General features: G+C 36.8%; 1 protein-coding gene across 1 annotated transcript in view; it reads left to right on the top strand.

Annotated features, from left to right (window-relative positions):
• Window positions 1-3,273: 3,273 nt before the first annotated feature.
• LOC105541029 (centrosomal protein of 70 kDa) overlaps window positions 3,274-12,354 on the top strand; it is a 35,609-nt gene continuing 26,528 nt past the window's right edge. The window contains exons 1-4 of the mRNA XM_011981864.1: window positions 3,274-3,443; window positions 7,832-7,888; window positions 10,947-11,034; window positions 11,122-11,210. Coding sequence (XP_011837254.1) covers window positions 11,032-11,034; window positions 11,122-11,210 — 92 coding nt within the window. The 5' untranslated portion in view covers window positions 3,274-3,443; window positions 7,832-7,888; window positions 10,947-11,031. The remainder of the gene's footprint in view (window positions 3,444-7,831; window positions 7,889-10,946; window positions 11,035-11,121; window positions 11,211-12,354) is intronic.

Genomic DNA, 12,354 nt, shown 5'->3' with positions numbered 1-12,354 from the left:
CTTTTTAATAATAGCCTTCTGACTGCTGTGAGATGGTATCTCATTGTGGTTTTGATTTGGGTTTCTCTAATGATCAGTGATATTGAGCTTGTCTTTTTTTTTTTTTTTTTTTTTTTAATGCTTGTTGCCTGCATGTATGTCTTCTTTTGAAAAGTGTCTGTTCATGTCCTTTGCCCACTTTTTAATGGGGCTGTTTGCTTTTTTCTTGTAAATGTGTTTAGTTCCTTATAGATGCTGGCTGTTAGACCTTTGTCGGATGCATAATTTCAGATGTTTCCTCCCATTCTGTAGGTTGTCTGTTTGTTACTTTTGCTATGCAGAAGCTCTTAAGTTTAATTAGATCCCATTTGTCAAGTTTTGCTTCTGTTGCAATTGCTTTTGGTGTCTTTGTCATGAAATCTTTACTCATTCCTATGTCCAGTATGGTATTGCCCAGGTGAGAATTTGTTCTATGCCTTGGGGTAGGCTTATTTGAATTGAATCTGTCTGGTGATCTTTGACCTTCCTGTTCATGGATGTTTATATCTCTTTGTAAATTTGGATAGTTTTCTGTTACTATTTCTTTAAATAAGTTTTCTACCCCTTGCTCTTTCTCAACTCCCTCTTGAAGGCCAATGATTCTTAGATTTGCTCTTTTGAGGTAATTTTCTATATTTTGTAGGTATTCTTTTTTCTTTTTCTTCTCTGTGTATTTTCAAGTAGCCTGTCTTCAAGCTCACTGATTCTTTCCTCTGCTTGATCCATTCTGCTATTAAAAGCCTCTAATGCATTTTTCAGTTCAGGGAATGTATTTCTCAGTCCCAGGATTTCTGTTTGATTTTTTTTTTAAAGTTATTATTTCAATACCTTTTAAAAATTTCACTGATAGATTTCTCAACTGATTTCCTGTGTTATATTGGAGTTCACTGAGTTTTTGAATCCTGGGCAGACAGGGATTAGGAAGAAGCAATGACTAAGGAATATACAGATATAACATTAAAATTCTTTAACAGTGGGCCAGGCGCAGTGGCTCAAGCCTGTAATCCCAGCACTTTGGGAGGCCGAGACGGGCAGATCACGAGGTCAGGAGATCGAGACCATCCTGGCTAACATGGTGAAACCCTGTCCCTACTAAAAAATACAAAAAACTAGCCGGGCGAGGTGGTGGGTGCCTGTAGTCCCAGCTACTTGGGAGGTTGAGAGAATGGCGTAAACCCGGGAGGCGGAGCTTGCAGTGAGCTGAGATCCGGCCACTGCACTCCAGCCTGGGCGACAGAGCGAGACTGCGTCTCAAAAAAATAAATAAATAAATAAATAAAAATAAAAATAAAATAAAATTCTTTAACAGTGATAGAAAGGACTGGGCATGGTGGCTCACGCCTATAATCCCAGCACTTTCGGAGGCCAAGGCAAGAGAATCACTTAAGGTCAGACCAGCCTGGCCAACATGGTGAAACCCTGTCTCTACTAAAAATACAAAAATCCAGGTGTGATGGTACATGCCTGTAATCCCAGCAACTCAAGTGAGGCAGGAGAATCACTTGAATCCAGGAGGTAGAAGATGCAGTAAGCCGAGATCATGCCATTGCACTCCAGCCTGGGCGACAGTGAGACTCTGTCTCAAACAAACAAAAACAATGATAGAAAAGATTTAACATCACTGAAAGTTGTAAGGTAGTAAACCCTAAACCTCCACCCCTCCATTAAAGCAATGATTGTAAGACTATACTTTGAACAATTATATGACAACAGATTAGCTCACTTAGATGAAATGGACAAATTTCTAGCAACACAGAAATTGCCAAAACTGACTTAAGAAGAAGTAAAAAACTTTAGTAGATGTGTAACAATGGATTATGTCAATAATCAAAACCTCTGAACAAATAAAGGCCCAGAACCAGATGACTTAAAAAAGAAGAAGAAAAAGAATTCTTGATCTGAAGAATCTCACCTCACTGGCTCGTTAGGGTCAGTCACTGGCTTCTTTTTCCGTCTTGGGGGGTCATGGTTCCTTGTTTGCTCTTGTTTCCTGTGGACATATATCTATGTCTTCTCATTGAAGGATTAGTTATTTCAGTTTTCACTGTCTGGCTTGTTTGGGTTTTTCTTGGATATGTTTACATAGAGGTTCTTTACAATTCACCTGTTGAATTTCCTTTATGCTAGGTCACTGCCTCCTCCTTGGTACTAGATGGCAGCTCATGTCCAGGTTTGCCACAGCTCTGGCAAGCGTTCAGAGTACTGATCGTCCTAGGTTGGGGAGATCCCAAATGGGATACTCCAGCTGTGTGGAAAAGCTGGCTAGGGTTTCATACCCAGCGAGCCTATAGAGTGTATCTCCTACAGTGTGCTGCTGCTGAACAGCCCTCTGATTTAGCATCTTCTTTGGCTGAGAAACCAAGCAGATTTTACAGACTGGGGTTGCTGCTATTCCCACCTCCCATCTTTGTCTTTGGTTGCTCTCAGGAGTTTTTCTTCCTACAGGCACTTGTGATGCTTTCTGTGGGTTGAGGCAGGGACAGTTCTCCTGCAAGGAACCCAAGATGGTGGGGAAGTTGGTCTTGATCTCACTTTTTCCAGTGTAGAAACTGAGTCTGGGGAAAATTTTCCACAGGCAGTTCCTTGCAGATTAGGGGAGAGGCATCACAGTTACAGAAGTCCGATTCTCCTACCATCTGCTTGAAATTTTTTCACTTCTTTTTGTGGTTCTGGGGATTGTCCCATCCTTAGATTTGAGTTCTGGGATATTGCTGGTAATAATCTTGGCATTGGATATTGGCTTTTGGTTTTCTGCTGGGGGAAGTGAAGTCAGATTGCTTCAACTCTGCCATTTTGGTGATGTCGTTCTCCCTGATTATTTCTTGATGATAATTTCTTGATTATGGACTTACTGTGAGTTTACAATTGCCCACATTGCATGAATGCCTAAGTTGACTACCCTATTTGCAATTCTGAATTAATATTCTTTCCTGATTATTGTTTTAATGTAAACTTAAACTTATACCAGTTTTATGGAAATTCTTGAGTTCCTTTACTTGGTAAGAAATGTCTTCCATGCATGCAATTATGAACTGTAGTTTCCCCATTTTATAGTTATTTGACTTGTATTTTTTCAGGTTTATGATATATGAATGTTCCTAGAGCTTATACTCATTTAAAAACAGCCTCAATACTGAAGTTCTTGAATGAAACAGCTCAATAGAAACTATGAAGATGCCTTTGTGTACAATATGGTTAGGATAGCATGTCCTAGATGTACATATCATAATTATGTTTTTAAAAAATATCTTATAGGTGAAGTGCCAGCATTATAAGAAAAAACGAACGGAGCAACAAGAAACTATTGCTTCTTTGCAAACGGAAGTCTGTAGATTAAGAAAGGAGGAAGAAGATCGCATTGTCACTCAAAACAGAGTGTTTGCCTATCTGTGCAAAAGAGTTCCTCATACCGTCTTGGATAGACAGTAATTTCGCTACATAAATTGATATGTAGCTAGATTCATGGTTTTGTTTGTTTGACCTGATTTTATCTTGGGGGTGGTTATAACTCTTATAAACTAGAAAAGCCTCTCTCTCCTCCTCTTCTGCATTGTTTTTCCGTGCTCATCCTGTTTTTTGTTTGTTTGTTTGTTTGTTTGTTCTAGAGGTCCTTTGAGGAATGGAATGGAACATTTACTAAAAATAACACTAAACTTTTAAATAAATTTATAATTAATCAGACATTTCTCAAAATAACTGATCCTTTTAGTGAAGAATAATATTTAGAGATCACTGTATGGGTTTTGGGGTTGCTTAGTTTTATTACGTTATTGATTTTAGGAGTTTTTAGTGGAAAGAACCAGGGACTATATGTTTTGGAGGGGACTATATATATTTAACCCAGCTGAAGTTAAGATGGTATTTTTATTTAAATTCTGATTTTACATTTGTAACTGTTGTCTTTTCTACTGAAAATCATTCTTAAGAACAATATTATAATTATTAGCTATATCTGATAATACATAAAAATAGTTTCAAAATATTAAAACTAGAATTACTAACAATAAGCCTACTGAATGAAATTTAAATTTCTGGCATTAGGAGATATACTTCATGTAAATGATGAGTTAATGGGTTCAGCACACCAACATGGCACATGTATACATATGTAACAAACCTGCACATTGTGCACATGTACCCTAGAACTTAAAATAATAAAAAAAATTTCTGGGCAGCTCTCTTGGACATTAATATATTCCACTATGTATGCAGTCAAGATGTATATTTCTAAAATATCTTGAAATACTTGTTTCTCTGTGTGTTTGCATCACCAAATGCAGTTAGATTTGTTTCAATTTCTTTTCAATTTTCAGGGATTGCTTTTTAAATTTTTACTTTTGAATGTATAAGCATTTATATAATTCCAAAATCAAAACTCTTCGTTATTTATATTTAGAGAAGTTGTGTTTTCATTTCTGTCCCCTTGATTCCATCCTATCCTTACCTCCCCTGTAGGTAATTGATTTTAAATGTTTAGTGTTATTTTTAGCAATATAAGTAGTATGGATATTATGTTCATATTCTCTCTTGTTTACATGCTAGCACCTTCTTTTTTTCTCTTAACAGTTTAAACTGATTGCATTTTAAGTGGTATTATAGGCTTACTTAGTAGGACTGGAAATCTTGAATATTTAGCTGTTTCTATTTTACTATAAAAATCAATGAGGTCAGATATAAAGTAAAAACAAGTTAAAACTATAGGTTTTTTTGATAATTATTTCAGAGATAATACACATATATATACATATATAATTTTCATCCTCTTGAAGGAAAAGTAAGGACAAACACATAACAAAAACAACATAAAAATGTTAGTGAAAGATGTGAATAAAGAGAAGAGGGAGGCAAGGTAAGAAAAATAGGAGAGGTAAGGAAGAACAAAAAGGAGAGAGGCAGGGGAGAGAGAACTACAGTGGGAAGAAGAAGGAGAAGAAGAGAGAAATTGGAAGGGAAGAATGAAAAAACAAAAAAACAGCTAAGATAACTGGGTACGAGGGTGAGAGAAGCACTGAGAGAACTTGCAGTGTAGCAGATGAAATCAGGCTAATTCAGGTATGAATTTGTCCAGTGGACCAGAGATTTTCCACTCTGTTTTATTTTTATCAATACAAACTTTCAGTTTGAGACACTGAAATAAAAAATTGTGAATTAAACCTATTGGAAATACATGAGTTGTAGCCACTACAGATATTATTAAAAGTTACATGGGTACTGGGCTGAGTAATAGGGCACACACAGATGAATAAAGCCATGATTCCTGCATTCGGTGACCTGATAGTCTAGTTGGGTAGATAGACACATATGCAGGTAAGTAAAATATAAAGCAGTTAGTGGTATGTACTATAAGGTGGGGCAGATAGGATGCTAAGTGGGTATGACGTAGGGAGAAATTAGTGAAAGGTAGTACTGACTACATAGGCTTCATGAATGAGTTATCTTTTTAGCTGGACTACTAGGAACTATAGAATATTAATAGGCAGAGGTGAGAGAAAGGGTGTTTCAATTAGAGGAATATGGTAACAGAAAAGTGAATGTGTTTGGGACGTCAAGAGTCCAAGAGGTCTGGAGCATAGGATACTTGAGATTCTGGGAAGAGTCTTAAGAGACAATATGACAATATGGAAAGTGTGCTGCAACTTTGAGAGACTTAAATTGGCCGAAAAGTTTGAGTTCTACTTTCTGTGTGACAGGAAACATACCCAAAGATTTCTGAGCAAGGAGATTAAACCCAGAGACAGAAAGACAAGTTAATAATTGGTTGTAGTAGTCTAGGTGAAGGCTAATGAAGGTCTTAACTAGGACCAAAAAAAGGGAGAGACACTGCAAAGATGGACAGGAGTTGTCCGGATGAATTGGCTATAGATGTTGAAAGGAGTGGAGGAGTCAAAGATGGCCAGTTTCTAAGCTACATTTGAAGGAACGGGGAAGGAACCGATGAATTCATTTATGGATATATGCTTAGGCACCTTCAGTCATCCATGGAGACATATCAGGCCTATTGTTAAAAGGGCCGAACTCCAGAGAACTTCCAAATTCCATATACAGAAAGAAGAGGCAGAAGAGGAATTGTGTTTGGGTATCATGATAACCAAGGAACAAAAGTGTTTCAAGGAGAGGGTGATCAGCAGTGTTGCATGCTTCCTTATTGGTTAACTTGTTTACTTTTCCACTATTTTATTTGCTCAGAATTCCCAGTACTTAACATGTAGTAAGTCTTCCCTAAAACTTTATTGAAGATAATTGGTTACAATCACGCAGAATGAATGAAGTTTGCTGTGAAGGAAAAGATTAGAAATAGAAGCGTAGCACAAGGGGGAAGTAGGTCAAGAGGATTTGTGTGGGATATAAAGATTAAAGCATATTTTCAGGAAAATAGAAAATGTGAAAGCTGGTGTATGTCAAGATGGGGAAGGGTTGAAGAGAAAAAGAGTAATCTAGAAAGTTGTGACATTAAGAGCACAATTGGCTGAATTAGGTCTGAAAAGGGGGATGGGTTGGTAATGTTTTCCCAAGATAGGAGGGAAACAGTATAAATTGTTCCTTTAAAAAGAATAACACATGAAAGCATAGTATTATTTTGTTTTTCTCTCATTTTTTAAGTCACAAAAGCAATGAGTGTTTATAAAAATTCAAACAATATAAAAGTGTATATGGTAAAATGTAACAAATCTGCTTGCTTTCCTAATCCCAACATCTCAGAGATAACCTCCTCTCCTAACAGTTTGGTGTGTGTCCTTCCTACTGTTTCTCAAAAGGAGTGCTGTTGGCATTTTGAGTGAGACAGTTCTTTGTGTATTGTTGTGTTGTTCACTGGTGAATTTTTAGCATTCTGCCCCCTCTCCAACTAGTCAATATGGCAACATTGCCCCTCCATACACCCACTAGGTTACAATTTATTCCCTGGTTAAGAACCCATAGAGTTCTTTTTCAGTATATATACATATTCACATCTAACTTTTTTCTTTTCTTTTTAGACAAAGGTAAAAAATATACATTTGATTATGCAACATTAATTTTTTCCATCATCGTTCCTTGTTAAGGACATACAAATTTACATTATTTTTTCTACTTCTCCATTATTTCCTTTTTCTTTTTTTTTTCTTTTTCTTTTTTTTGAGACGGAGTCTTGCCCTGTCACCAGGCTGTAGTGCAGTGGTGTGCTCTTGGCTCACTGCAACCTCCGCCTCCCAGGTTCAAGTGATTCTCCTGCCTCAGCCTCCCAAGTAGCTGGGACTACAGGCGCGCACCACGACGCCCAGCTAATTTTTTGTATTTTTAGTAGAGATGGGGTTTCGCCATGTTGGCCAGGATGGTCTCAAACTCCTGACCTCGTGATCCACCCACCTCAGCCTCCCAAAGTGCTGGGATTACAGGCTTGAGCCACTGTGCCCAGCCCATTATTTTCTATAGTATGGATGTGCCATTAACCTTTCTCCTGATGGAGAGTTAAATTATTTCTGGCTTTTCACTCTTATAAATAATGGTGCAGTGAACAACTTTGTTCATATTGAGTTGCATCCTTTGACATATTTCTGTGGGAGATATTGCTAGAGGTAGAACTGTTGGGACAAGGAGGATATGCATTTAATATGTTGAGATATAATGTTTATAGTTATTTTTAAATCTATAGTTTGAAATTAATATAACATATGGCTTAGTATAGTATTTGCTTTCTGGTAAGAATCACTTAAATTTTTTAAAGCCTGCCAGATAATCTGTACTTACTTTTACACTGTAATTTGAAATTATGTAGTGAAACTAGTAGTTGCTCTAATACTGCATTTTGAAAATAATTCAATATTCTGTTTTCTAGGTTGCTTTGTCTAATTGATTACTATGAATCTAAAATTAGAAAAATTCATACACAAAGGTACGAATAATCCTGTATTACAGTTTTTAAAGTTTTTAATCCAGTAATCACACCAGAAGTTTCTGTAGCTTTTGAAACTTTAAATATACTATGGAAATCCACCTAATATGTCACTGTGAAGTTCTTTTTTATAAAGATCTTGAAGACTGTATTTTACAACTTAAGTCAAGATGTTTTGTTGTATTTATGTTAAATTATGTATACTTATTTATCACCGAAGTATTGGTCACAACGGAAATGGTATTTCCCTTTATTTTCTTGAAGTATTACAATTTTTTCTACTGATGTGATCTAGCCCCTGGGTAGTTACTGAGTATATCCACAAAGTGCATAGAATTAGATTGGCTGCCTGCCAAAGTGCAACCTAATTAGTATGCAGATTTATGTGAGATAAACATAAAATGTCAGTGAAAAATCAAGCTTATAGATTAAAACACACTTATCACATGATTAAATAAGCATAGAGATAAATGGTTTTGGCTAAACTAAAATAGCTGAAGGATATCTAAGATATAATTTAAAATGCTTTAATGTAAGGTCACTAAAACAGTAGCTAATCTTTTTATTATTTATAGATGGAACAGTTCTTTTAACAAATTTGTATTTGAGCACCTATTTTGTACCATGTTCTAAGTAATTAGGATCCCATAATACAGCAGATAATTCTTCATTTTAATGAAGCATACGCTCGAGTAGTTTTGCCCCAAGAATAGTGACTTTCCAAAATCTTGGAGAGAACAATGGCAGAGCTCTGTGGGTTGCTGGTTGCTGATTATCTGTAGTACCATGGGGACTCCAAAAAAGAAAAAAAAATTAGAAGAAAGGGAAAAGAAAAGGAAGAAGGAAAGAAGGGAGAAGAGAGCAACTAATTAAAAAGCAACTTCTTGCTTTATATTCTTTTCAGAAAGCAGCATTTTATCAAGTAGCATCAGGGACCTTCTGACTTCCAAATGAAACTGTCGTTTAGATGGTAGAGATTCTACAAAGATAGGACAACTACTCAACTAGGCTGTTGGAGCACAAAATCAGACACAGATAATATGTAAATGAATTGGCACAGGTGTGTTACAATAAAAATAGTTACAAAACCAACAGCCTGCTGAATATAGCCTGCAGACAGCAGTTTGCTGACCCCTGATCTAGATGATGAAGAGAGGGGATTTGGGGTTTTTGGTAAGAGTAGAATAGATTTAACATAACATAGCCATCAGGAAATTTTTCATGTAGAATATGATGTGAGAGGTACTTACAGAGTTCTGCAAACGGGGTTCTCTGACTAAAGGTGACAAAAGGATTGAGGCCATTGGAGTGGTGGTATTGAATTTAGTTGTCATGAATTTGTAATGAAAATCTGGGGTTGAGGAACAAGCGACTTGGAGAAGAATCACTTTTTAGCTTAAAAAGCTTTTCATTAGTTGTCTAGCTGAAGTAAAGTATTTTGGCCTATGCAGATTATCCTTGGGTCAGATATTTGGATTGAATGTCTTATTGAGGGAAGTGGAGGATAGGAAGAAAATATGAGATACATTAATAAATAATATTCTACAAATGAGAAAATTTGCAGCAATAAAAAGAGTCTCCTAAGGAGGGAGTTTTTCAGGATTCATTGACTGAACGGAGTTTATATTATAAACTCAGTCTCCTTTTTAAGAGTGAGTACTAACTTGAAAGTGAGATTCTGGCAATTTCAGGATAGATTTTGAGATCTACCAATAGGATATAAGTATCATCTAAAGAAGTAGGAGTACTGTAAAAAGAGGATGTAACAATTCATTGACAAGTATTACATTAGTAAAGAGATGAAAGAGGAGAGAGGGGAAGACAGGCTAAGATTTGGAGGCCTAAGTAGGATAAACAGGAAGCACAGGAGAAGAGCTATGAACCTGTAGAACTGAAGCAGCAAGACCAAAGGAAGAAGACAGGTGGGACGTGGGCCTCTTGCAGTGGCAAAAGCTTCTCTGCTTATCCATTTTTTTAAGGCCAGTGTTGTCCAAAGTTTTTTTTTGTTGTTGTTGTTTTTATCATCAGACTATATGCACATGCATAAAATAAACACATTGGGAATAAATAAATCATTTGAACTGAATCAATCCATTGATAACTTACTAGACTGGTGATATGTTTATGTGTAATACTAGAAATCATGCATGTACCCAGTGCACACTAGGCTACAATAGTAACACTTTATGCAACAGTTAAAGCGAAATGTAGTCCTTAAACAATAAAGTTGTACTTAACAGAAAAGTGTTTTATACTGCTTCAATTTTTAAATTTAAGATTTAATGAAATTCAAAGTTTATTTCTTTGGTGGCATTACCCATATTTCAAGTGTTAAGCGGTAACCACTAGCTCATGTAGCTGTTGGTTACCATATAGGACATCACAGTGATAGTTAATCAAGATTGCTAAAAATAAGCATATGTATTTGCTAGCACTTTGCATTTCACAGAGTCCTTCAGTATCTTTCGTTTGCTTTTTACATCAGTCCTGTAAAGTAGATGTGACAGATACTGTTTTACAGATGAGAAAATAAATTCTGAGAGATTGATTTATTCAAATAATACAACTAGTTAGTGGTGTTATCAAGGCTTGAACCAAGACTATTAAATCTGTTGCTTTTTCCACTTATGATCTGCATTTTTTCATATAGGTTTTTCGGTTACCTAAAAGTACTAGAAGGAAAAAATAGTATGTGAATGCATTTTTTGAAAGAACCTGGATGTTCCACCTATGTTTCGTTTTGTTTATTCGGCAGTGCTTTTTCACCTCTTATAGTCCATAGTTTTTCTAGGCAGTGAGATACAGTGGTGAATAAGACAAAAGTTCTGGTCCTCATGGATCATATATTCTAAATAAAAAGAGAGTAAATGGATATTGTATGTCCTATAATAATAGATAGTAGTAGTGTTCTAATACCATTCTCTATGAGAACAAGTAGGAAATTTGAATTAATTTTAATTCATGTTTAGATGATTAAACCCTCATTATGTTGGTTTAATTAGATTTTTTTCTTTGAAGATAGATTTTTCATAAGTATACTGCATGCATATTTTCATAGGCAATATAAAGAAGATGAAAGTCAGTCAGAAGAAGAAAATGACTACAGAAGTCTGGATGCCTCACCAACTTATAAAGGCCTTTTAATGGTATGGGGACTGCATAACCAATAAATACTTTTTAATAAAGTAAGTAATCTAAGAAAGTTAATTATTTTTCTATGAAATGTGTTGCAGTCATTACAGAATCAACTCAAGGAGTCAAACTCTCAGATTGATGCACTTTTAAGTGAAAAGCTGAACCTCCAAAAAGATTTGGAAACCAGGTGAGAGAAACTTAAGTATTTTTTTTTTTTTTTCTGAGACAGGGTTTCACTCTGTCACCCAGGCCAAGTGCAGTGGTGTGATCATGTCTCACTGCAGCCTTGACCTCTAGTGCTCAAGACTAATCAAGTCCCTTAGCTGGGACTATAGGTGCGAGCCACCACACCCAGCTAATTTTTTAAATTATTTATTTTTAATTGAGACAGAGTCTCACTCTGTCCCCCAGGCTGGAGTGCAGTGGCGCGATCTCGACTCACTGCAACATCTGCCTCCCAGGTTCAAGTGACTCTCCTGCCTCAGCCTCCCGAGTAGCTGGGATTACAGGTGCGCGCCACGACGGCTGGCTATTTTTTGTATTTTTAGTAGAGATGAGGTTTCGCCATGTTGGTCAGGCTGGTCTTGAACTTCTGACCTCAAGTGATCCTTTCTCCTTGGCCTCCCAAAGTGCTGGGATTACAGGCATGAGCCACCACGCTCGGCCTCTAATTTTTTAATTTTTTGTTTGGTAGAGATGGGGTCTCCCTGTGTTGCCTAGGCTGATCTTGAACTCCCAGGCTCAGTGCCGGAATTCCCAAAGTACTGGAATTACAGGCATGAGCCACTGCATCCCGGTCAATTTTTCTTCATCCTTTGAAAAGTAAACATATACTGGAATTTGGAATATTAAATGCACCATTCTATCTCCTTTGCTCTAAAGCTAATCATGAGTACATAATATTCTTATACTCACTTTAGTCAGTTCTCTCCCACGATAACTTATGAAAGGAACAAGAACACACGGGTAGGCAAGGGAAATGAGAAAATAGGAGTCCACATGGAAGAAGTTAAAACTAGCTAAGAACTTCAAATAAGCTGGGCACAGTGGCTTTCGCCTGTAATCTCAGCACTTTGGGAGGCAGAGGCAGGCGGATTGCTTGAGGCAGGAATTCGAGACCAGAGTGGGCAACATGGCAAAACCCCTTCTCTACAAAAAATATAAAAATTAGCCGGGTGTGGTGGTCTCTGGCTGTAGTCCCAGCTACTCAGGAGACTGAGGTGGAAGGATCACTTGACCCCAGGAAGTCAAGGCTGCAGTGAGCCATGATCATGTCACTGTACTCCAGCCTGGGTGACAGAGCGAGACCCTGTTTAAAAAAAAAAAAAAAA

The sequence above is a fragment of the Mandrillus leucophaeus genome, unplaced genomic scaffold (assembly GCF_000951045.1).
Source record: "Mandrillus leucophaeus isolate KB7577 unplaced genomic scaffold, Mleu.le_1.0 Scaffold1050, whole genome shotgun sequence".
In the NCBI taxonomy this organism is placed as follows: domain Eukaryota; kingdom Metazoa; phylum Chordata; class Mammalia; order Primates; family Cercopithecidae; genus Mandrillus; species Mandrillus leucophaeus.
Note: the sequence above shows the minus strand (reverse complement) of the source record. Positions and strands in the feature narration are given on the sequence as shown.